Source organism: Rattus norvegicus, chromosome 20 (genome assembly GCF_021556685.1).
Source record: "Rattus norvegicus strain SHRSP/BbbUtx chromosome 20, alternate assembly SHRSP_T2T, whole genome shotgun sequence".
NCBI classification, from domain to species: Eukaryota; Metazoa; Chordata; class Mammalia; order Rodentia; family Muridae; genus Rattus; species Rattus norvegicus.
Genome location: NC_141553.1, coordinates 49,964,164 through 49,990,119, shown reverse-complemented (window position 1 = coordinate 49,990,119; position 25,956 = coordinate 49,964,164). Strand labels below are relative to the sequence as shown.

Here is a 25,956-nt window from a genome sequence, read left to right as displayed (position 1 = left end):
TAAGGAAGGGGAATCTTAAATCTAAGGCTAGCCTAGGCTACAAAGCAAGTTTGTCAAAAACAAACAACCAAACACATCGCGAGGATTGAGAATCTGCTGGTTATCTTTGCCGCTGCCAAGCACGGCTGACTTTGTTGGAACTAGAAACACAAATCTTTGTTGTTTTAAGCCTCTGGGATTTTCCTAAGAACGGTTGCTTCCACTTTAACTCAAGGAAATCTAATGCCATGCTGATTGGCGAATATAATGTTAGATTATGTACCAGTGGCAAGAAATAGATGCCACTTAAAGAAGTAAGAATTCAAGGTAAAAATGTGTTTTAATCTGTGAAAATATGGGCCTCAGATAAGGTAGAATGTAGATTGTTACAGGAATTTACCAAATCAGATTAGCATAAAATTAAAAACTCCAGACAGGAAGTTATAAGTCCACGTCCCAGTACTTCTTAGCAACTTGCATAAGAGTCGGTGTGATTTGAAGATAACAAAAGCAGCTTCACAGGATGTTATGAATATTAAGTGAGATAATTCCTATCGCATGTTCAACATCCTAATCATATTTTAATTCTTACCTTTAGCTAGAGCGCAGAATTTGTACAAGACGAACACTCATTTCGAATGCTACCCAGAAAAACACTTTAAGATGCTTTGAGGGTACACTAATCCATTCTAGGTGAGAGCAAACTCATCTGTAGAAGACCACTCTGGGGTCTTCTCATCTGTCCTCTGATGTGTTTACTAGGTGAAGCAGGCCCAGATTAAGACCAAGAGGAACTCTAAAGTAGGAAGAACACCAAAAGGTAACTGAGGAATACACACAAGATTGGCCCTCTGCCTATCTTGGTGATTGACAGGGCTAATGAGGGGGGAAACTGAGGTCTAATTGTATACCAGGAGGCTTGGATGCTGTGTGTGGGCTGGAGGAAGGAGGGAGTCTTCAGAAACATATTTATGTTATTGCTTCTACCCACAGTTACACGTTTACAAAGAAGTTACTCAGGGAACATGATTCGACTCACGATTCTAAGTGTATAAAGCGCCAACTCTTGGTGTAACTAACTGCCTTCTACGGTACGTTTGGGAAAACAGAGATTCACGAACATGTAGCGATTACAGTTCCAAAGTTCAGGTCAGGGTAACGGTTTTTCCCAGATATACTGACAAGGAGTTTCCATTGTAAGTAAAGATCTGCTTCATGGGTTCTGGTCCAATCGTCTTACCTCAGTTTTCTAGAGGGCAGGGAGGAACAGGTGGCTGATGGATGTCATTAAACCCCTGGGCTGTTTCTTTAAAGTTACTCCCTTTGAAAGAAGTGCAGCTGCTTCTAAATATAAATCGGGGCTAGAGTTTACCTTTTCTGTTTACTTGTTTCTTAACTGGTGAAACTGTATCTAAGACAGGGGGTATACAACTTGTTACTTGATATCAGCCGAACAACAGTGAGTCAATTGTGACAGCTCTGGCAACCAAAGGAAACAGAGAAGACGTAAATATGTTTCCAAGAGACAAAGGCTTCTTATTGCATAGTTTATTTTACAACATGTGTCTGTAGTTTTACCAAGTTAAGGGGGAAAAACGTTTTCCCACCACCTCTCGAGCTAAACATGAAGAGGACAGAATGGAAAGAGCCAACCAGTTGTGGTCTCTGTATTGTTTGGGTGAAATTGTGATTTTTAAGAACACCGAGGACTTCCTCCTTTCCTCTACCAACAACAGTATAACAGAGATGCCCTCTGTCTAAAGTGCAGCCCACCATACACTGCACTCCTTAGTGATCTGGAAGGAGTCTGGGCTTCTCTTAGCCTTAACTACCCAGTCGCTGGAGGTTTTCCAAGGTCTACTGCAAAATTGGAACCCGGCCAGAGGACTTGGGGCTTTCAAGTTGGGTGCACGTTCCCTCGATTTCCATCTATTCCCTTCCTTAATTCCTTGCATCCTTGTAATGAATACAGGTTTTATTACCCCGAACCCCTGGCCTTTTACTATGACCCCCCTAAAAGGCAAAGGCTGTCTCTTAGTAGTTCCCACAGGCCTCCTGGATGGCTTGGGATAGACAGGTAATGGGAGCAGCCGGGTACCGCTTCCCCTCGCACCCTCAGCACGGGAAAGACAAGGTGCAAGGAATTGTTTTCCAGGGGACACTCCCAAATATTTGGCACTTGGTGTGTACGAAACACATTGTGCTAAAATGCAAAGCAGGCCTCTTGGAGTTGTTCAGCCCTGCAGAGTACGCTCCCAGATATCTTTAATTCGATGCTTAAGAGACAAAACAATGCTAAAATGCAAATTAGGCAAGGCAATACTCAGAATGAATCCCACTTGATAGGCTGAACTGAGATTTTAATGAAAAGCTTACTCATACCCCCACACCGAATTCATTCTATCTTTTAAGTACTTAAAAATGTGTAATTTTAAATTCCACCACTGTCATAATGAACACTCCGTAATAACAAGCCGGGGAACAATGGACAACCCCATATCACATTGTGTCAGGTAATTACAAAGTGGAGCGGCGTGGCAAAACTGAGCTGGGAACATCTAGGTGCCGTCCCTTTGCAGCGTGTGTAGGAGCTTTTCGGAGCTGTGTGTTGTCTCTGGAGCCTCGTCAAACGGTTCACGCCAAAACCTCAACCCAAAAGAGGGACAGGCGAAGCCGACCTTGGTCCAGGGCGTGGACAGAGGCGGCCCAAGAGGAAACACGTGAGCGCATGGAGGATGAGCCCGCAGATGCGAGTCTGGTAGAAGAGTGTAAAACCCGGCGGAGAGGAGAGGGTCCTGCCGTGCGTGGCGAGGACGTGGGGCTTCTGGAGGGAGGGATCCTGGGAGGGAATCCTGCGCGCACAGCAGAACCCACTAAGCCCAACCCTTCCCATTAAGCTCAGGGCATGGTGAGGGTGCAAGCCGGGTCACCCGGTAAAGATGCTACTTTGTAACAGAACATAAGCCTGCGTTTGGGGCAGAGGGGGGAGGGAGAGAGCAAGAAAGAAAATCAGGGAGCCGAAGGCTGAGTTGTCCTACTTCGAAGTCCTTCTCAGGAAGGCGAAAAGCTTCCTGGCAAACAGTCTGACGGCGCGCTGTGCTGGGGACCTGGCTAAGGGACATTCGGCCTCCACATAGTAGTCTGCAGTGGCCCCCGGAGCAGGACACTGGAGCCTGAGCGGTGGGTCCGGTCTAGGTTTCCCTCCGCTCCCCGGCGCTGCAACCCTGGGGCCGAGTGCTCGCCCTGCCTTCAGGTCCCTGCGCCCTTTCACCGCTCCACCTCCACCCTTCACCCCGATACGTTTTGCCTCAGCGGCCTCTAGGTCACCCTCAGAAGCCAGCTCCGAGCCCACCGAAGCCCACGGCACGGAGCTCTGGAGCAGGCAGGGTCGTTGCGAGGAGGTGGCGGCTGCGAGAAGGGCCGGTGCCCGCCGCCCAGGAACAGGCGGCCGCCAGCAGCCCCCGGAGCCGCGCAGCATCCGCGTCTACGACGACCGGGAAGCCACGCCCGCTCGCGAGCAGGGGGCTGGCCTTGTCCCCCCCCCCAGCCTCCCCTCCCTCGGACCCCTCCCCGCTCAGTCCCTCCCTCCGCCCGCGGCTCGGCTCGCGGGAGGCGCAGGGCGCCGGGGCTGGCGCGCTCTCCCGGGCGCACACACAGATCCACGCACGCACGCCCAGAGCAGCTGTCTCCGCCGTGGCCGGCGCTCCTCTCGCCCATGCGGACAGACAGAGCGCAGGAAGATGGCTGACGACTCCTTCGGGCCCCGAGGATGCAGCCCGGCGGCGGCGGGAGCGGGAGCGGCGGCGGTGGCACCGGCAGCGGCGGCAGCAGGAGCGGCGGCGGCGACGGCAGGAGCGGCGGCGGCGGCATCCCCGAGACTCCCCGGGCTACCCTTCCCCGTGACGGCCACTGACGGTCTCCGCCGCTAGAAGAGACCCCGCTCCTCCCTCGCCCGTCTCCCTCCCCCCCCAAACCCCCTCCCAGCCCCGGACCCGCCAGCCCCGCTACCTCCGCCAGCGTTGCCACCATCAGCACCACCTCCACCTCCGCCACCGCCACCGCCACCACCACCACCACCACTACCGCCGGCGGCGGCAGCAGCCATTTCATCTCCACAGAAACCAGACACAAAAACATGGCAGAAATGGAGAAAGAAGGGAGACCTCCGGAAAATAAAAGGAGCCGGAAACCAGCTCACCCCGTGAAGAGGGAAATCAACGAGGAGATGAAGGTATTTTCGGACTCGGGGGCCGGGGAGACCGAGCTCTTTATTCCGTCCGCTCCCTTCGGGCTGTTGTGTAGGCTGCGGGGGGGACAGGGGCGCGCTTGTCAGTTTCTGCCGGGTCCCTGGGACGCCTCAGCTCCCCCTCCAGGTGCAAAGCCGAAGCCAACTCACGGGCTGCATCTCCGAAATCTGCCAACCTCAGATTTGATGGGGGCGGGGGGCACACTATTTAACCTCACAAACCCTAGATCCGCACAGATGTTGCCGGGCGAGGGCATTGAACCCCAGTGGCGAGTGAGCTTGGTACAGAAGCTTTCCCGAGGGTCGGTGTAGCCTTTCTCCCTTTTTCGGAAATGAATCTCCGGACCCCTCCAAAGTTAAGAGGCGCTGGGCCGGGGCACCCGGGATACCTGGATTCCATCCCTCTTCCCGGTCCATCCCCAGGCTCGGTGATCCCGTTTTGCTCCAACTCGCCAGCTGCGGCCGTGTAGCTGTCAGTGCCCGAGGCTTGGGCCGGAGCGGCGCGGGTCGAGGACGCTGCAGCCAGCGGGCTCGCCTCGCTGTCCCCGGCCGCTCCTCTCCGCCGCTGCCCCGGCTCTCCCGCTCGCCTCTGCACGCCTCACTTTCCAGTTAGCAGACCCGGCAAGCCCGGCTGAAAGCCAGCTGTCTGAGGGGCGGCCTCCGCAGCCGCCTGCCCATTGTTCGCGAAGGCCAGCCCGGAGTCCTCTCTGCGAGGCCGGGCGCCCTGCCAGGCCAGCGGTGCTCCAGAGGTGGCTAGCGCAGCCTCCTGGCGCTCCAGCTGTTCGCGTTGAAGCCCAAGAACACGGCTCAGCCTGGGCTCTTCTCCTCACCCCCACTTCTTTATTTTCCTCAAAGTTGTGTGTTTTGCCTGGGCGAGGATTTTATCTTGCGTGTGCATTTCACGAGTTTCTCGATTTGAAAAAGAAATCTCTTTTCGTATATAGATGTGTTTCTATGACATTAAATATATATAAGGCTTGTTTTTTCACGTTTCTTGGTGTTCCCCACTTCTGCATGGAATCTTCAATAGGGTCAGGTGACTTGGTCAGCTTTGGTTAAGTTTGTATTTGAAAGGCAAACTGGTTAAAATGGTATGGGACTAATTCACTGTTAATTGCGGTTTTTGGCATCTTCTTGGTTATAGCGAGCACATTTGGTGAGAGGGTGCTGAGATGAAGCCCACATTTAGAAGGGGCAGACAGACACACATCTTATGTGTTTGTGAAACTAGGTGTATGTTGGTAGCTTTACCCCTCTCGCGGGAGTTTCACTTGTATTTCACGTTTTGGAAGTAGGGCTTTTATTTTGGGAGGTGGTGGTGAAGAATTTAGTGTCTGGAAGCAGGAGGTATCCGTCTGGGAAAGTTAGGAAGCTTTGCCTTGGAAATTAATACCATTCCCTGTAACAGAAACCACCATTGATTCTAATGATAGACAGTTTTAAAAAAAGAAAAGAAAGATCTGTGAAAGTTGTTTTCTCTCCATGTGGCCCAGTGTGCTCTACAGTTCTGGCCTTTCCCTCCTGTCTTGCCTTTCAACATTACTTTCCCCGTGTCCGTTTTTTAAATGGCGAGTGGGAGACAACCAGAGAAGGCCACCAGGCCACCACAGCTAGCTCTGGCCCTTTAAGATGCTGCCTAACGCCCTCTATATGGATGGCAGCTTTTAAGTTTCATAGGTTCTAGAATTACAAATTAGCTAATTTTAATCAAAACATGTGAAATGTTATCCCGGCTGGATATAAAGGCTGACTGTGCTCAATGCTTGGGGCTGGTGCTGTTGGCTTTGGCTGCAGGCTCTCCGTGGTTTGGGAGATAGTTGTCCTTCTACAGTATAACAGATGTTTGTCTGAACTAGGGAGGAAGAAACAAAAACAACATTGTGTGAAGGGGAAAAATTACACAGTTTTCAGCCCATGCTGCAAGACCGAGTATGGGATTAACCTGGATGCACAGAACTTCCTTTAAAAAAAAGTGTTATTTTTCTTTCTCTAAATTGCCTTCTACTATTTGAAGCCTCAATCCTTGTTTCATTCTGTGGCATTAAAAGAAACTCCCCCCACCCCTCGCCCCTTTAGCAGCACGTAATTCAATTGTGGCATTTTTCTCTCTGGTTTGGAACAAAATGAAAGGGTCTGGCAGAATTTTTCAGTCATGTCCCTGTACACCATGCCAGGGTGTCTAGTGGGTCTACAGGTATTCTTAAAAAAAAATGCCTTAAAAAAATCTTTGTTTAAAGTCGCTTCTCAAAGTCACAGACTTATTTTGAGCTCATTAATATTTTTTCTGAGTTTAATATTAATAGCCACAACAACAACCCCCTTTCCTGACCCCTCCTGGTATGATTATCCCATCAGCTTCCTGAACTGAAGTCTAGGGTAACATAATAAGTTGGTTGTCCTGTATAAAAATGTGTGCAACAAAATGTCATTCAGAACACAATGTAGCCTTGCACAGGTTCATATCAGTGCTGCCGGGGCAGCTTGGCTGTGTTTGTCTTCATCTGGACCAGTGTAAACCAAACCCTGGTAAGTAATCACAGCCCAGCAGAAAGAAAGGAATGTATACAGCTAGCGGGGCCTAAGCTGTAAAAACGGAAACCTGAGCCCCCACCTCGGATCACATATCAAGGCTTGAAGGTAGGGGAAATGAAACGGGAAAGGAGAGAGCGAATGGAAAAGTCAGCCTGGGAAGTGGAGGATCGGGAGGAGGCCCCCCTTGGGGAGATTTGGCCCAGGGATTAGGGAATTTTATCGCGGTGTACAGTGACCTACTCAGGTTTCAACACTCCTTGGATTGAGTTGCTTCTCTGTGAGCTGAAAGAAAAGGGACTGGTGTGTATGTGATTTTTCCCCCCTTCTCTCCTTTGGGTAATAGAAAGGACACTGGTACGAGTGTCTATTTTAAGTGCAGCAAATGCAGAGTGTCGGGAATGGCCGACAGAACTGCCTCACTCAGACACTTCAAGATTTTCCTAATCGTGACAATCGCAGAGTTAGCCAGAAATGGCTGGAGAAGGCTGAGGTTTAGCTGACACCAGTGATGGCAGTGGGGGTGGTCTTCACTCGGCTGTGGGCTAATGTTGGTTGCTGTTTCAGTAGATCAGATATCGGGTTACGCTTTCCGTTATCACTGGTTTAATGGGTATGGCAGTTGTAACAAATTTAAATTTGATACAATATAATTTTGTGTGTGAAAAGTACACGACTTGGCGTAGCTTGACTATGGTGTACTTCAGGGGAAAATGTCCTCCCAGCAGGAGTGTTTGTCTTCCTGGGAGCTTTGTGGTGTTTCTTTATCTTTGCTTCTTTTGACTCTGGCTTAGAGAAGAGCTGAGCAGATCCTTCTGCTGGACTTAGTTATAATTACCAAGCCTTCCTTAAGAGGCACCCTAAAGTGCTAGATAGTGAAGAAGGTGCTAAAAACTGAGCCAGCAATCAAAAAGTTGTATAGCTTGATTAACTTTGGGCTTCTAAAATGACTCTGTCTAAGTCGATGTAACTCTGCTATGCTGTTAGCTAACATGTGTCAGAGTCACATAGAAGTCAGGGCAGAGAAACTCCAACATGCGGAAGAGCTAGTGAGCTCAGGAGTTCTCCCAGAACATGGTAGATATCATAGAAAAGCTATGTCTTAATGAATGAACAGATATAAATATATGTATAAACTTTCTGTGATCAAGATATGTATTTGTGCACATAGCCTTAGTAAACTGTGCTCTGTAGGTCCCAAACAATAGCACAATTCAAAAAGTTCTAAACTAGAAGTAGAGGTGATGAGTCAAATTTTTATCTTTTAAAACTTTGACAAATCTAATGTGCTCAGATTGGGCATTCTGAGCTGGAAGCCTCCCATTCTCAATTTATTTACAGGGTTTGGCTTCTTTATCAAGTACTCAACTAAGGGTTATTTCTGTGGAATGTCACAAGGTCTCACCTTGGTATTTGTCTACAAATATCATCAATAACTAATTTGTACCCAGAATTATACTTCGGTTTTGTTTCCCACAGTTTGAGGGGTGCACATCTGTTAGTATTAGTAGGAACATTTCCATGGGACTTTCTGGTTTGTTCCCTGATGGTCTCTGTTGGGCTTTAGAAATGGCCTCTGTTAATTGCTGGGGACAGGAAAGCAAGCTACCGAGTTGAATGACTTGATGTTATAAAGAAAAATGAGAGGAATCAGAGTGTGGATTGGAAAAGTCCATGTGTTTAAGGCTGAAATGTCCAAGGTATGGTATATCTTAAGTCTCAGCTTGGGAAACACCATTCTGGGGTCAGTTGCAGTATGTCTCTGGAACTTAGTAAGTGGATTTAGGACCTTCTGGGACCTTTACACATTATATCAGACTGAGCTGGGGCCTCAGGTGTGCCATGTGGCAGGGTTAGGGGCTAAGGTAAGTGGGGCATAATCCTAGCCCCTTGGGAGCAGGGATGGGACATTGCTGAACCTTTGGCATTTCTCTCAGCTGCTCATTCCAGCCGGCCGGCCTTAAGAGATGGCACAAGTGGGGTTGGGGATTTAGCTCAGCGGTAGAGCGCTTGCCTAGAAAGCACAAGGCCCTGGGTTCGGTCCCCAGCTCCAAAAACAAAACAAAACAAAACAAAACAAAAACAAAAACAAAACAAAACAAAAACAAACAAACAAAAAAAAAACAAAAACCAAGAGATGGCACAAGGGCTCAGAGAGCTAAACGGTCTGTCCTAGTAGGATGAGATTTCTCTAAGAGTCTCCACTGGCAACTGGATGAGTATGGTGTGCGGTACAATACCGTTCTCTAAGCCCTGTACAGCTTGTAGGTTCCAAATACTAGGAAGTGGAAAAGGAGCACTCCACTCCCCCCCACCCCCCGAATCTGAAATAAGCATTTGAAATAGAAGAAAATGAGTCTGACAGACTCACTCCCTTCTGTGTTTCCTGCCTCGGTGCTTGCCAAGCACTGCTCCAAGGAGCCAAGTCCTGTTTTTCTTCTGGGAAAGACAGACTTATAGGAACCAAGAGGTAACGCAGTTCTAAGGAAAGTCAAAAACAGGGCCTCAATGAAGAGTAAATATTAGTGAGTGCGAGTGGTTCCTACAGGCAGACCTCCAGAGAAAGGCCAGCCTCTTTGGATCTTGATGTCTGAGGAAATGTCTGATTGACTTAATAAGGCTTTACACTTCTTTTTGAAAAAAAAAAGGTGTTAGAAGAGAAAAACGAGAAGGTAATAAACAGTATTCCTGGTGTCTAAAACTTCCTCTTCAGGGCTGAGCTATCTGCCACACTTGCTTTCTCTAACTAGTGAAATTATTGAATGTTTGCCTGAATGAAAAGGGACATTACAGTGTAGAAGGAGGGAAAATAGACCACTTTTTAAACACAGTGCCAGTTGAAACATAGAAACAGACATGGATGCTCATGTGAGCAAAGTCTGCTGAGTGTCTGTATTTTAGTCTCTGTAGACTGATGGATGGCCATTAGTCTCTCTCATCTATCAAAAGCCTTGGAAACACAAAACTTCAGGAAAGTCAAGTGTCTCTGACACAGACAGGAAAAAAAATGCAACAAGTCTTAGTGACTTTTTAGATTTTTTTTTTTAAGGCTAGTTTTGCGGCTGTGATAAAACACAGCTGCACACAGCTGTACACCTGCCATGACTGCCACTGTGCCAGCCAGGGCTACTAGCCACCCTTTCCCAGCATTTCTTTGACCCTTTTAGGGCAGGTGATGTCTTGGCAGTAAAGTACAATGAGGCACGTGATTGGTTACTGTACGTCTCATGGAAGCAACACAGATTTTATATGCGGCAGGAAATGATTTTGGTTTTATATGACAATTGTCTATCGGCAGAGTTTGGAAAATATCTGTAGAGAAGGAGGACTCTTCTCAGTTGTTCTGGTTTGGGGATCCGTGTTATAATGTATCCCCTGCACTATCTACTTTATTAAGATCAATGTGTCGATGGCTGGTTACATTGTTGCAAAGTGACCCAAAATAAAGCGCTGTGATTGTCTGTAAGGGACTTGAAGCAAGGAAGCTACAGCCAGACAAATAAAAGCGGAGTGCCCTGTATAAAGTCTATACCACGAGGGCCAGGCAGGCCACGTGTGTTAGTTTGTGCATGGTTATGGCTACCTAATCAGTCACCCGTGGGGGATCTGTCTTCTGCCATGTGACCCAGTGGGACTATAAATGTGGAAGCACTTTGCAGTCTGCGAGAGGCTTTTTACACATCTCTTCTGCACTATCTAAATTCCACTTCCTGACCTTTCTCTTAGCATAACCATAAAATAAAACTAGTCCACTGGGTCTGTGTTACAAGAGACAACTTAGACTCTGCCACGGGCCCCTCCTGAGCACAGAGCTGCAACTGATCTAAGCAAGTGCATTCATATTCCATTCTGGAACAAAGCCTCTGTCCAGTTCTCTATCTCTCTCTCTTAGCAAGGCCATGAGACTTTAAGAGTTGACCCCACGAGTCAGGCAGAACACATAGACGCAGCAAGAGAGAAAATATTTCGCAAAACTAATTATCATTTTGATATCCATAACCACGCCCAGCGGAGAGTTTCAGAATCTCCTCTCCCCGGACCGCTTTCCCTCAGCTTGTGAGCTGCTCTGGATCGGGAGTTTCCTCTTCCTTTCAAAGTACTTCTCATGCGCTCTACTTTTTGATAACACATGTCAGAATGTTGTGAAGTTAAGTAACGTAACTGACAGATCCTTTTTATTACCATTTAAGTTGTGGGTGTGCCTGATATGGTTGCCTATGAGTGAAACTATAGGTTAATTAATTTTTAATTGAAATTGGCTTTTTATTTCTTACAAAAACGGCACACGGTCATGACAGATAGTAGAATAAGTAATAGAAGTGGGCGAAGAGTGGGCTGGGGAGACGCTTAGCTGTTAGGAGCACACATTGCCCATGCAGAGGCCTGGCTTTAGATGGAAAGCTCACGACTGCCTCCAACACTTGCTCCACAGGATCTGATGCCCTCTTCTGGCCCCTAAAGGCACTGCACACACATGTACATATATTTCCACACAGTCGAAACACACACACACACACTGCAGCACAAATAATAAAAGTAATCAAAGAAGTCTCAGACAAGCAATAGAAAGCAAAATAAAGCTTTAATTTCCCAGTAGACATAATTATTGTCAGCATTATATATACATATCTATATACATATCTGTATATAAACATGTACATATATATACACACATAATATATATGTATATATATATGTATCTGTTTTCCATGTGTGATGTACAATTTAAAAAAGGAATTGGTTTTCCTTTAAAACTTATTATATTGCTAATAGCTTTTCAAGACACTAAAATGTATTTACAACATATATTTTAGCAGCAAAATGGCATTTTATTGTATGATTAGACTGAAATTTATTTAACAAAGTTCCAATTGTTTGATACTTAGGTTTTTCCCCCAAGAAAACAACATTGAGATAAGAATTTGTGAACATAAATCTCTTTGTACCTATTTTCTTAGGGTAGTTGCTAATGGATCCAAATACAACTGCCAAGTCAAACGGTATTTAAATGTTTAAAGGTTTTAATTCACAGTTCAATTATCTTTTCTAAAAATTGTAGCAATTAGAGTTCTCAGAAGTGTGAGGGTGCTTACTCGTATTATCGTTTTCTTTGAAGAAAATAGATAGGTCTCACTCACACAGCCCAGGCTGACCTTGAAATCCTTCTGTAGCACAGTCAGACCTTGAGTTTCTGATCCTCCCACTTCTACCTCTGCAGAGCTGTGATTCCAGGCCACAGTAACCAGCTTCTGCAGTGCAGGGGACCTAACTCAGAGCTCTGTGCATGGTAGGCAAGCACTCTACCAGCTACGTTCCTAGTCCTGAACTTTGATATTTATGTAAGACCTCTAGTTGGGTGAGCAAAGTGTCAAAGGAACATAGGAATTAAGATTCTCTCTCCCCCCTCTCTCCCTCTCCCTCCCTCCCCCCCCTCTCTCTCCCTCTTTCTCTCTCTTTCTCTCTCCCCCTCTCTCTCCATATATATATATATATATGTAATCTCTGTGTGTATTCAATATATATATATCATATCATATCATATCAAAAGAGCTTGAGAGGCAAAAAGAGAGGCTGGAGAGATGTCTCAGTGGGGAAAGTGCCTGTTGTATAAGTCTTCACATCCCCAGAACTCTTATAAAATCGCAGGTGCAGCTGCATGCCTGTAATCTCAGCTCTGGAAAGCCTTGGGGACAGAAGCAGGGAGGCTCATGGGGCCTTCTTTAGACATGCCAAATGTAATTGAATCAGCCATCTCCAGGTTCAGCGAGAGAATCTAAAACAAATAATGTGGAGAAGCAACTGAGGACACTCCCACTCCTCCTGTTCTCCATACACACGTGCGCATGTATCCACATACATCTGTGAATGTACATACATATGTGCACGTGCATGCGCATGCACAAATAAAAAGAAAAAAAGGAGGAATGAAGAAATAGTAAAAATGGCCTCCTTCATATCTCTGACCTAGCTGTTTAATTAACTTTATGAGAGCATGCCTTCAGACTGAGTGACAGAGCTGTAATCTATCCTTAGGAGGCCTGCCGGTAAGGGAGGGGGAAAGAGGCCTTGAAAGAGCTAGGGGTGGCTATTGGAAGTGCAAAGCACTCAGTCACGAGTGATGCCAGATAGTTGTAGAACGGGAAGATTCAGTTTCAAGTGTCAATTTTGCACATCCCATCTCCAATAATGCAAACTAATTAAGGGGAATCTAGGCTGCTGATCAAATGCGAAGGCAACCGGAGAGACAGCTGTAGATGTGCTCTGGTTGGAAGTCACCGACACCCTGAGGTGTGATTTCATTGAAAGGTCTTGGTTGATCCAGGAGGAAACTTCTTTGGAATTGCTGGCCCCTTGCCCCTGAATCTATAGTAGGATTAAACCCGGCATAAGAATCAGAAGATTAATCACAGCAATGTGCTTGCCAAAACAAGACCTACATAACGGCACCACAGGTGACATGCCAACATGGATGGGGGGGGGGGGGACTCTCACAAGGCCTCGCCCCTGAGTGAAGAGCTCTGGGCAATTAGTGACTGCTGAGAGGAGGGGAAGCAGTCCCCTCTGATAAGGGGATAAGCCCTCTGATAGTATCCAGTGCCAGGAGGTCATCCCTAAGCACGTATAATGCATGCACAATAGCAAAGAACACAGTCCTGTGTGTTTATGTATGTTTACACGTTTATATATGTCTGTACATATTATATATAGTTATATATGTAACAATAATAAAGGAGGTTACAATAATAAAGGAGAAAAAGTAAATTTGAGAGGGAGTAGGGGTGCTGGAGGAACCAGACAGGGAAGAACATGGGTGGAAATGGTATACTAATGTATGAAATTTTCAACAACCATTAGAGAAAAAAGAAGGAAAACACCTCTGTTTTGGTTCCGATGTCTCGTGATCTGCCACACTCCAATCTTCCGTGGTCCAATGAGGATTTCACTTCAGTTCACCAGAAGTTTATTGTGGAAACTAAACAGCCAACACGCAGGGCTATTGGAAGGGAACACGAGATTTAAAGGATGTGGTAACGCTGCAAACTGCTCTAAGACTTAGAAATTATCATTATAATTTTAGTGACCTATTTTCCAAACCCAAATTGGACCACATGGTACGAGAGAGGATTTTTGTGTCACTTCCAGAGGCAAGAAGCAGTCTGCACAATAGAATTCAGATGCCAAAGCATCGAGATTTCTGGCACATTCTGATGGTTTGTGAGAACAGTGATAAAGTATTTGAAATAACAACTGCTTGGTGGAATTTTTTTTTTTTTTTTGGTTCTTTTTTTCGGAGCTGGGGACCGAACCCAGGGCCTTGTGCTTCCTAGGTAAGCGCTCTACCACTGAGCTAAATCCCCAGCCCCTGCTTGGTGGAATTTATGTTGTGTGAGCACCATCATTTTGAGAGTGTTTTTGTTTTTGTTTTCAAAAACTGCATGGTTTTTGCATGTTAAGTAGAGGCTCCATTATTTCATATAATTCTAAAGCTGGGAGAAACTTTTGTAGAACTTTTATTTTGTGCACGTGGGAGTTTTGCATACCTATCTGTGCCTGAGGAAGGCATCTGATTCCCAGGGACTGGACTTAAAGATGGTTGCTAGTTGCTATGTAGATGCTGGGATTCGAACTTGCGTCCTTCAGAGGAGCAAAAGGAACTGTTAACTGCAGAGCCATTTCTCCAGCCCTCGAGGAACTTTTTTAAAGGTTTTAAGCCTTAGGTCTTCAGGAAGTAAAGAGAAAGACTGCTTGAAGGTTTGAGGCAGAAACAGATTTCACCCCCCCCCCATCCCCTTAGTGCAGCAGCGGCAGCCATCCCCAGTTGATAGCGAACATTGTTGCCTTTGTGGCTATTCAGAATTTTAACTCCTGTCCTCATTGTCCATCCCTCCTTTTAAACAAACAAATAAATGAAAAACAATGGGAGAAAGGACTAAGAAAGGGCCTAAGAAGCATCCATAAGAAAGGACTTTTAAACTGAAAATTGGTTTTTAAAGCATAATGTTATAAGAATTTTGAAATGCGAACCAAGGTATGCCTTTAATCCCAGCACCCAGTGACAGAGGCAGGCAGATCTGGGACTGGAGGTTAGCCTGGTCTACATCGTGAGGTCCAGGCCAGCCAGAGCAACATGGCGAGACCCTGTTTTGTTTTTGGTTTTGTGTTTTTGTTTGTTTAAAGCTGAAACAATAGTTATTGGAATTCTGTACATGAAAAGCTTGGAAATGTGTATAGACCATGAACATCTCACAGTTTACTTCATCTGGAATATTAGATGGCAGTGGTAAAGGTCTATTCCATTTCCTTGGTTTAGCAACATAACTGCTATCTGGCATATTAAACCCTGTTAGAAACTTAGGCTATTAAATGGTTTACTCCTTGAGGATATTTGACTTCTCAACAAACCGTGGGTGTGGCAGAGGTTGTAGTCTCTTCCTCTTTGATTTTTTTTAAAGATTTATTTATTTTATTTATATAAGTACACTATAGCTGTCTTCAGACACACCAGAAGAGGGCATCAGATCCCATGATAGATGGTTGTGAGCCACCATTTGGTTGCTGGGAATTGAATTCAGGACGTCTGGAAGAGCAGTCAGTGCTCTTAACCGCTGAGCCATCTCTTGAGCCCCGGTTTTATTTTTGTGCATACATATGGCATGTGTGTTTGTCTCACATGTGTGCAGTATCCACAGGGATAAGAAGGGCATCAGATCCCCTAGATGAGTTACAGAAAGTTGTGAGCCACCGTGTCGGTGCTGGGAATTGAACCTAGGTCCTCTGGAAAAGCAGCCAATGCTCTTAACCACCGAGCCGTCTTTCTAGCCCCTACAGTCTATTTCTTATGACTATAGAGAGTTAATTTCTCCTTTTCACTGTATCCTTCCTTTCTTAAATGGTTCGAGCCTTAGCACTCGGTCTTCTATACGTCCGCTGTGTTCTATCCCTGCACTCACTATATCAGAACAACATGGCATTTATTTTCATTTTTAGTGACAAGAAAAGGAACATTTTATATTACTTCCCTGACTACATTTATAGTGACTTGAAAATCATGGAAGAGATCGGACCCATAATGTTCCATGATGAGCTTCCGTCAGAGAACGTGAACAAACGATTTTTTTTGTTAAAATGCCCAAATAATATGCTTTTATTGTTGATAATCCAGTTGAGGCTTTCAGTTTTTATCTGATGTCTAAAGATTCTGCATCTGCCCCTCAGATTGGGTCTGAAGGGCTGAATGGATTTGCAGCTGGACTAAGACAAACGAATTTATGTCCTCCGCTGGGAAGTTGACACATGAATTATGCACTTGTGGCCTTTTGCGTGTGGCTGCAGAGCTTAGACACGGTGCAGGGAGTTGCATTTGTCAAGCACGGTACGGCGAGCCTTCCTATCCTGGATGACCAAAGGGTGCACACAACCAGAGGTGGTAGCCAGGAGTCACTGTGTAGAAGATTATCTGTCTCCTTGGCACGATTCTCTTACAGATTGGGGCACGTAGTAAGCAGGCCAACGGGAATTGATTTTGACGCAAGGCAAGAATCATCCTTGTGTGGTGAGATGCTGTCACTCCTGGGTTAGTGAGAGGACTGGGTGTTAGGGGACAGTGACATCTCATTAAAGGAATCTCCTTTGATGAAATGGAATAGCATTTAGCCCAGTCCTCCACGGTGTCTGTCCCTGACGTCCCTTCGTTTATTATTCATAGCAAGCATATCATCTCGCATTCGTGGAAGAATGTCTATTTAATGTGGACACGGGCAGCCATCAGAAAGAATAAATGCCTCACTAAAGTTTGATATGGCTGGTTGTTAGCCACCCAGATGGTGGCACTAAATCAATCTGGCTAATTTTTTTAAGATTACCGGTGCATTAAACCATCACAGGTTGACCCCATTGGGTCTCAGAACTTAAGTGGGTACTAAAGAAAAGAAAAGTAGCATCCTGTGGGTGGCTTAAAATGCCAGGTTCCTTTTTGTGGCCCTGTCCTATCTCGTATGAAGCTCTTCTGAGATCTGAAATCACAGAATTTGAGAAAGCAGGGGATGCGTGTCGAGGATCCCCCACTCAGGCTCAGCCTCGGAGTTTCATTTAGGTGCATAAATTATATACCCCGGTGGGATTGAGAAATGACACCCTCAAAGAAGACTATGAGGTGCTCTGAGCTACGAAGAAGTAAGGACATAAGGTATCCCTAGTTCAGAAGGCTCGTGGCACCTTGCTTGAGAGCTGTCTCACACATAAAGGTCAGTAGCACAGCAGGGGCTGCATTTTTGTTTCAGGATCTAGAATTGATAAATTGCCGGGCACAGTCACTTGGCATACGTATTTAACCTGTCAACCATACCCACTGCTTTCAAACCTTTATATCTCCGCCGACAGTGACAACACCTTACGTTCCCATATTAATTTACAGTCCATACGGTGGTTTTTATCTGAAATTGAGCTGAGTAGTAACCTTCAAGTTTGTTGGTACTTTTATGACAGAATGAATCTGTCACTAATGAAATTTATAGAACAAAGTATCTATCAAGCTTAACAAATACCTTAGCAAAGGGAGAGATTGTCAGGAGGGACTCTTGAAATCTACTCATTTTTTCTATGACACTGTTGACAGTTGAGAGATTCTTTTTTTTTTAAGACTCTGTTTTGCTGGCGGTAAGAAGCACATTAAATAACAACGCCAAGTCAGAAAGTAATTCTAACTTAAATTAATTAGAACCACAGAAAGCTCTTTTATTTTTACAATCCTTTCTTAAGTTTTTTTTTTTTTTTTTGCATGCTTCCGTTCGATGTTTTTATACTAGCACAGAACTTAAACTTTGCAGAAGAGCGTACAAAAGCAGGACTTTCCGTAGATGAAACCGACAAGTCCTTTTTATTGTCCTTAAATCGTGAGTGTCTGAGGGCCTGTCACGATCGGAAGAGTCAGTCCGTGATTTAGAGGCATCACAACTCTTGAACATGATTGAACGGCAAGCAATCCTCTGGGGGACGTGGGGCTGGCATGAAACGGGATACGGCTAACAGAATTGAACGTGCACGTTCTTTTCAAATAGTTATCGATCACGGGACTGAGTAGCGGCTGATGCTTCTCTTTCAGAACTTTGCAGAAAACACCATGAATGAACTCCTCGGCTGGTATGGCTATGATAAAGTTGAATTAAAAGACGGCGAAGATATTGAATTCAGAAGCTACACTACTGATGGAGAAAGCCGGCAACACATTTCTGTTCTCAAAGGTAAAGGCGTTCGTTTGATGGCTCTGCTCAAGCAAAGAGGACGGACCTTCTCCACCTGCCACAACCGAGTGGTTGTGGGTCTCTTTGTGTTATGCACACAACCAGTTTAAACCTCAGCTTCTCATGCCGTGGGTGGTGACCCCATATGATACTGAGTAAATTAATGTGGGAGTTGTGCAAACTTTGGCAACAGTAAATGGTTTGGGAAGATACGGTAGCCCCCAGATTAATTGTAGATCAGTGTGTAAAGCATGGGAGGCATTTCTGGCAGTGCGTGCATGCGATGGACCACGTGACGTCACTGCAGTCTCGGATCTAAACATGCGACCTGAGCACTTTGCCCTGTGTGTGCTGTGCAGCGCCCACAAATGCCTCCTGAAACAGTTTAGCTGTCATTCGAGACTGTCGTATGTTATAAGTAGCAGTGTTCTTGCTATACATACAAACTTCCCTGCCCTCACAGAAGTGTCATTGCTTGGTTATAGAAAGCAAAGACTTAATATTTTCTAATATCATCCCTCAGTATGCAAGTGCCAAATTACTGTATTTTTGGATCTATTGCCTTAGACTGTTTGACTTTTTAAAAATGTCACTTGAGTAGCTGGTTTGAATTGCATTTTTTGGGGAAAAAAATCAGTCAATGGATTTTTGGATTGGGGATTAGGACGGAATTTCCAGTAATTTACGAAATAGCTTTAAACATACTCCTGCCGTTTTGCAGTATGTCTTCTGCACAGCGGTATTATCAAAAGTCAAAATATAGATCAACATGGAGAAATTCTGAAGATATTCTACACCACACACTATCCGATATTCAGCTGAGATCTACTGCCCTATGTGTAATTTTACCAGTAACCCAAGTCCGTGGTATACAATTGCCTTCCTTCTTAATAAGGGGCAAACTTACATATATAATTATAAGTCATCTGTTTATGACGTGCTCTCAGCAAATGTCTGATTCGTACATGTACTCTATATACCTACACTCCTAGTGTTGTGTAGAGATTGCTTGGGCGGAAGGGAGCTGGGAGTGGGAGGGTTTCAGAAGGGCTTCTTTATATGTATCCCCAGTGAGCTTTCCTGGAAGCAGAGTTCCAGAGAACACCAGAGCTCAACAGAAAACAAAAATAGACACTGCTCTGTCTCCTTCCAGCAATGGGAAAAACAGGCCAGGGCCGAGGACCTTAAGTCTGCAGTGCTGCTCCAAGCTCAGGGAAACAGGGTCTGCTGACTTTGAGCTCTCTGCGGGTTTGACACCCTCTCAGGGTTGGGCCTCCTGTGAAGTGCAATGTTGAGTCTGTATTTTCGGATAGCAGGAGGGACTCGTGGTTTTCTGGGGAACCCTCCTTCCTTATGTTTGGATGGGTTCAAAAAGGAAGTGGTATTTTCCTTTCGTGTGTCAAGTTCTCCGCTTTTCTCTGCCCCGTGTTCTCGCAGAGGGGAAGAACAACAGAATAAATCGTAGGTGATCGGATCCAAGTCCAGCTAGAGAGTGAGATTGTAGAGGAAGGGCCTGGCAGAGCCATGCTGACTCTGAGTGGACCGCAGTGCCTAGTACCTGAGCGGGGAACCCATATGACTCCAGAATTAGTAAACCTAAATTTGGAATGGGAGTCTGCTCGTAAGATGCCAGACGAGAGCCATGCGAAGGAATGGCTCCGTACAGTTAACCGTACCTTATCACTGCCTGCTGGCTCCGTGTTTGTGTGTATCCAAATCTATGGGCACAGTACCCGTTCAAACATTTAATTCCCAATCTTTGAGAGAGAGCCTTTTCCTCTTAGGTGCCAGGCAACGAAATGTAAATGAGCCGTCCTGCAGGCATGCGGAATTGGATGTACATGACAAATCTTATGTTAAGATTGCTATGAAATTGTACACAGCACACTATGAAGATAGTATCATCAATTTCACTGTAAATGAAAAATTCAAGTCCTCAGCTTATAGTGTTTGAACTAATTAGCCTCAGCTATACTTCGCCTGGGTGATCCGCTTCCCTCCGGGGAACGCGGAAAGAGTCCCGCCGTTGAGGCTCTGTGTGCGGGCACGCACGCGCGTGGTTGAGATCCTGTGCGCACGCGCGCGTGCGCGCGCGCATGCGCATGTAGGCTACAAGGACATACGTGAACCACGTTGTAAACTTGATTTCCACTTTTGTTGACTTTTTAACAATATTGATATTGTTACCAATCACTAATTGGTGTTATTAATAGTAACTTTACCAACACCCGGTGCGATAATAGCTTTTTTAATCATCGGTTTATTTGATTATACCGAGGCTTGGATTTAGAACACAGCGGACATCGTTATCATCCTGGGCATTTTGGGTTTTCTCCCACAGTCAGAGTGTGATGCTCGCTTTGCATCACTTCCTACACGGAAAACGTTAATTGCCTTTCAATTTTCTATGGGATTTTGCAGTGCTAAAATGCATCGCCGCGATTCACCTGGGATATTAGCTATGGTAGAGGGGCATATTATAAAGAAAAAAACCCTTGGAAATTGTCAGTAGCCAAACTCTAAAGCTCAGGAAGGACTGTGGATTTCTGGGAAATGGCTGAGTGGCTTGAAAGGGAGATTTTGTTCTGTTACGTAACCAACGTACTTGAAGAAATAAGGGAAGATTTAAGCGCAATGAATACGTTCTTGGTTATATTGGGTGATTTTTTTTTTCTCTTACAGAAAACTCTTTGCCAAAACCAAAATTACCGGAGGACAGTGTTATTTCATCTTACAATATAAGCACAGGCTACTCAGGCCTTGCCACTGGGAACGGACTCAGTGACTCGCCTGCAGGGTCAAAGGACCATGGCAATGTGCCTATTATTGTCCCTTTAATCCCACCACCTTTCATAAAGCCGCCAGCAGGTAAGCACGCCCGGGATTCCCCTCCCTAATGACCTGTATCAGTTGTCGCTGTCTTAAGATAAAATAGCACAGACTCAACTTAAGTAAAGATGCTCAAGGGATGTTACAGATGAGCGTTAGAGCACTACACATATCAGAGTATTGTTGCCATTATCCGAAAAAAATTCCCTCATCTACTTCTGCTTGGGCTGTAGCATTCCCTGACTTCAAACCTTTTCCACCATAGACTCAGAAAAAGACAGTTTCCTTTTCTGAAGTCACCTGCTTTGTATTTTTTTTTGTCTTAAGAATAAAATAAATACAAAGATTGGTTAACCAAAAAAAAGCACACATGGTCAAACAGGGTGGTTCATTAGGAGGGGCCAGGTCTTTTGGGAGTCTTCTGAGGAAAGGGATACTTTTGCAAAAGAAGTGGCAGTCGTGGGCCTGCCCTAAATCCATTCAAGACACAAGCTGTATTATGCATCCTCTCCACAGAATTCTTCTTAACTCCTGGAAATCTGTCTCCGAGCACCTAAGAGAATAGAAATCTGACTTTCATCTGCATGAAAATGTAACCAACCTGTTGCTTTACATTTCCAGAGAATTAGATGACCATGCATTACACACTAGTGGCAGAGAACGGACATGTTGGCATCCATTGTAGCTCACAGATGTAGTTCATGCAGAGAGAGCCTGTCATTAGGACTCTGTCCGACTTGCTACGAAATGCGAGGATAGTGCTAGAGCGCTCTGTTTTTATTATTACTTTTATGTGTACGGAACTGAACACTGACAGGTACTGAGATCTGACAGCAGTATTTAGTGTAACACACAACACTAGTGCTGTGTTTATATTTGGGAGGGTAGACATGTGTGCCTCTATAACCGTGAGAGCATTCTCAGCTACGAATGCCTCGGTTTGTGGTACACCGGTATTTTATCCGTTGTCCTACGCTTTCCCTCATGGTTTTGGCCACATTCTCTCATTGGCCTACTATGGTTCAACCAATAAAACTGGCCTGTCATACGGAGGACATTAGATATATTATTAAAATAAAGCTCATTTTTCATTAAAATCATTGTTAGTACCAATTCACTAACATAACTGGTGTATCATATAACATTTCCCTTATTAGTGATCTGATTTTCCCTTTGACTGATTGATGAAACAGAGGGGACAGCGGTTTATCTCCCAAGGGCCAAAGACACATTTTGCATGAATCAGTTGGTGAGAAAAGGAAATTTTGTAACTGTAGAGTTCCCAACTGGACCCATGTTCTGCGACTTAGCCGGGGGCTCCTGCCTGAGTGTACTGAGTTTGAGGAAGTAGCAGGAGCACACAGACTTCAGGTTGAGAAGCCCCAACTTAACTCTAGCCTTTTCACCCACCGGCTCTGTGAAAGGGGGCGGGTTCTGCCAGCTCTTTTCTTTTCAGGTTCCTCAGTTATTTTTTTTTCCGTTAATTTATTTGTTTGTTGACTTTACAACCCAATCACAGGCCCCTCCTCCCAGTCCCTCCTCACACGTTCCCTCCCTTTGCCCCTCCCCTTCTCCTCTGAGAAGTGGGAGGTCCCCCTTGGGTACTAACCCACCCTGGCACCTCAAGTCACTGCAGGACTTGGCACATCCTCTCCCACTGAGGCCAGACAAGGCAGCCCAGGATTCACAGGCAGGCAGCAGAGTCAGGGTGATACCCCACTTCAGTTGTTGGGGAGTCCGTGTGAAGACCAAGCTGCACTTCTGATATGTATGTTTGTGGCAGGGGTAGGGAGTGGGAGTGGGAGGACCCCAAGTCCAGTCTGTGTATGTTCTTTGGTTGGTGGTTCAGTTTCTGGGAGACCCCAAGAATCGAGGAACCTGGAGCAGATAGGGACTCCACAAGACGACCAAGAGAGTCAACTAACCTGGACACTTGGGGGCTCCCAGTTTCCTTGTTTATAGAATAGGCTTATAGTCCTACCTCATGGGGTAGTTGCAGAGATGAGAAAATGTACGCTTAGCACCTGGACAGCTATGGGATGAAAGTTAGCATACACTCTATCCTTTCTCCCCCACTCCCTGCACCCCCTTTTCCTAATCCTGAACTAGAGTCTTCGTGCACATAATGCATGCATAGAAAGGTGTGCACCCAAATGCAAATACATCGCTAAGATTTATTCGAGCAGAGAAAACAGCTTGAGGAATTAGCATAGCTGAGGCTACCACTAGGAAGGCCAGAGAACCTGCCTTGGAGTTTCCTGTGGAGCCAGCCATGTGGAATTCAAGCACACAGCTTCCATTTAACTCTAATTCCACACCAGATCAGGAAATAAATATGCAAAAGGATAGAGGCCAAAAACTGAGCCTTGGAAGTCTCAGCCGGAGGAACACTGAGGAACACTGAGGAATGAGAAGCCAGAGTAACTAAACACCAGCGGTTTTATGCTGTCTGCTGTGGAACTCCAAGGCACTCATCTGTGGAGAACAGAGCGTAGGGAAGGACGTCTCTATTTTTCTGTGTGTGCTCTAACCCTTGGCCCTGTCTGTCTCTATGTGACGGGATCCAAGAGCGTTCTCTGCCTTCTAGGTCTCCCCAAGCAGAGACAGACCGTGATTTCTGTAACTAGGGCGGGGTTAGTAAACCTTCCCCGGTGAAGAGATGGAGGGACCGTAGACTTCCTGAGCCATACTGTCTCTCACAGCTACCTAGCACGTTGCCGATGTAGCAGGAACACATCCTTAGTGCATGCTTCCCTGAGTGTGGCTGTGTTCTGATAAAACCCCACTTACCAAACAATGGTAATTAAAATAGGTGTGCTGGGCAGGGTGTTGTCCAGGGACCACGGTTTGCTGTATCCCGGGCTAGGTGGGATGAGATCGGTCAGTCAGTTGTTAGGGCAGCAGCTGGGTGAGCAGGGCTTCAGAGTCAGGTTGTGGATGTGGCTGGTGTCCTGTACAGTAACGGGGGCAGTGACAAGGCTGCAAGAGCAATGCGTTCCTGTGCTTACAAAGTGCTCTATTCTAGGATTTGTTGAATAGGTTTTATTTCTTTAAATTTTGGTGTGTGTGTGTGTGTGTGTGTGTGTGTGTGTGTATGTGCAATGTGGTGTGTGTGTGTGTGTATGTGCAATGTGGTGCATGTGTGTGTATGCATATGAATATATGTATGTGTATTTGTGTGTGCATGCTCATGTTTCTGTATGTGTATGTGCACCCGTGTGTGTGTGTGTGTGTGTGTACACGTGTGTGTGGTGCATGTGTGTGTTTGCACACTTGAACTTGTGTGGATGCTTGCTTCTGTATGTGTATGCATATGAGTGTATGTATGTGTATGTGCGCGTGCGCTTGTGCATGTGTTTGTGTGTATGTGTGCTTGTGTGTGTGCACCTGTGTGTGTATGTCCATGTGCAGAGGAAGGCCAGAAGTTTCTATTTGGTGTCGTCTTCAATTCTCTACCTCCTTTTTCTTTTCTTTTTCTTTTTGGGACAGTGGTCTCTCACCGAGCCTGGTAATCGCTGACTGGCTAGACTGGCTGGGCCGGCGAGCTCTGTGGTTCCAGCCATCTTGACTTCACTTCGCATGCCCAGCTCTGAGGTTACAGATGCATGGCAGTGCGCCTAGCTTTTATGCTGAGGATCTAGACCCAGGGCCTTACCCTTGTACGCCAGGCACCTGATCTACTGAACCATGTCCTCAGCACTTTCCCTAAGACAGGAATATTAAAATTTATTTTTAGTTTTTAATGATGCGTGTGCCTGTGTAGAAGAATTTGTGTGCAGCCAGGGAGTCAGGAAGATCGTGTCAGACCTCCTGGAGCTAGAGGTACAGGCAACTGTGTAGCCTTTGATGTGGTGCTGAGAGCTGAACCCAGGTCTTCTGTAAGAGTGGTCAGTGCTCTTAACTTCTGAGCCATACGCTCAACTCCATAAAAGTTGTGGGTTTTTTTTAAAAAAAATATTGTCATCATTATTATTTGAGATAGACTTTTAATGTAGCCCTGGAAGTTACTACACAGAACGTAGACCAAACTGCACTCAAATTCATAGAGCTCTTCCCCACCTCTGCCTGGGTTTAAGGATTGGGTTGCTTTTAATATACACTTAAAAAGTTTTTAATGTATATTCTTGAAGAGAGCTAATAAGAACACAATGGCCAGAAACTACTACCCGCCTCCTAGTCAGCTCTAGGTAATTTAGAGTTGATTGCATTAGCAGCCGGTCACCTCTTAGGATGTACCAAGAATTATTTGTATACTTTGAATTGCCCATCTTCATCAGCATTCAGATTCCTGCGCATTGTGTGGTGTGTGTGGTGTGTGTGTGTGGTGTGTGTGTGTTCTGGGTCAAAGCTGGCCATGTCAGAATTAGTACCTTGGCATCATCATTAAATTATCTACATCGAATCCTTTCTAGTTTGTGAAATTCATTTGCATCCTTTTCTTAAAACATATGTATTACTATTTGCTATTGTGGTTTTGTTTTGTTTTCCGGAGCTGAGGACTGAACCCAGGGCCTTGGGCTTGCTAGGCAAGCTCTCTACCACTGAGCTAAGTCCCCAACCTGTGGTTTTGTTTTGTTATGAGACTGTCTCTCACTGTGTAGCTCTGGTTGGCCTCCGGAACTGCAGGGATCCAGCTGAATCTACTTACAAGTGCTGGGATGAAAGGGGTACGCCATTGTGTTCATTGTCAGTGTGTGTGTGAAGTGAGGTATGCATGTGTGTGTGTGTAGTGTGTATAGTGTATGTATATGTGTGTGTGGGTTGTGTATATGTGTGGGGTGCATGTGGGGTGTGATATGTGTATGTGTGTATATGTGTGTATGTGTGGTCTGTATATGTGTGTGTACACAGTATGTTTATGTGTGTGGAGTATATATGTGTGTGTGTGTATATATGTGGGGGCGTGTATATGTGTGGTTGTGTGGTGTGTATATGAGTGGTGTGTGCGTATGGTATGTGTGTGGTGTGTATATGTATGATGTGTGTGGTGTGTATGTGTGTGTATGGTGTGTGTGATGTGTATATGTGTGGTGTGTATATGTATGTTGTATGTGTGGTATGTATATGTGTGGTATGTATGTGTGGTGTGTGTGTATGGTGTGTGTGTGGTGTATATATGTGTGGTGTGTGTGG

General features: G+C 45.5%; 2 protein-coding genes across 5 annotated transcripts in view; one reads left to right on the top strand and one right to left on the bottom strand.

The window, feature by feature from the left end:
• Positions 1 to 1,517: 1,517 nt before the first annotated feature.
• 9030612E09Rikl (RIKEN cDNA 9030612E09 gene like) lies at positions 1,518 to 3,467 on the bottom strand. The gene is given in 1 exon segment (NM_001109496.1): positions 1,518 to 3,467. A coding segment is annotated over 1 exon segment (444 nt). The 5' UTR covers positions 3,458 to 3,467; the 3' UTR covers positions 1,518 to 3,013.
• Positions 3,468 to 3,548: 81 nt separating this feature from the next.
• Sobp (sine oculis binding protein homolog) overlaps positions 3,549 to 25,956 on the top strand; it is a 179,142-nt gene continuing 156,734 nt past the window's right edge. For 2 of the 4 annotated variants that reach the window (XM_087597559.1, XM_087597558.1), the window contains exons 1-3: positions 3,573 to 4,210; positions 17,856 to 17,994; positions 20,677 to 20,862. Coding sequence is in view for 3 of the 4 variants with exons in the window: in XM_087597558.1 (XP_087453684.1) it covers positions 4,115 to 4,210; positions 17,856 to 17,994; positions 20,677 to 20,862 (421 nt within the window). In the remaining variant the exon portion in view is untranslated. 4 annotated transcript variants of the gene reach the window in all.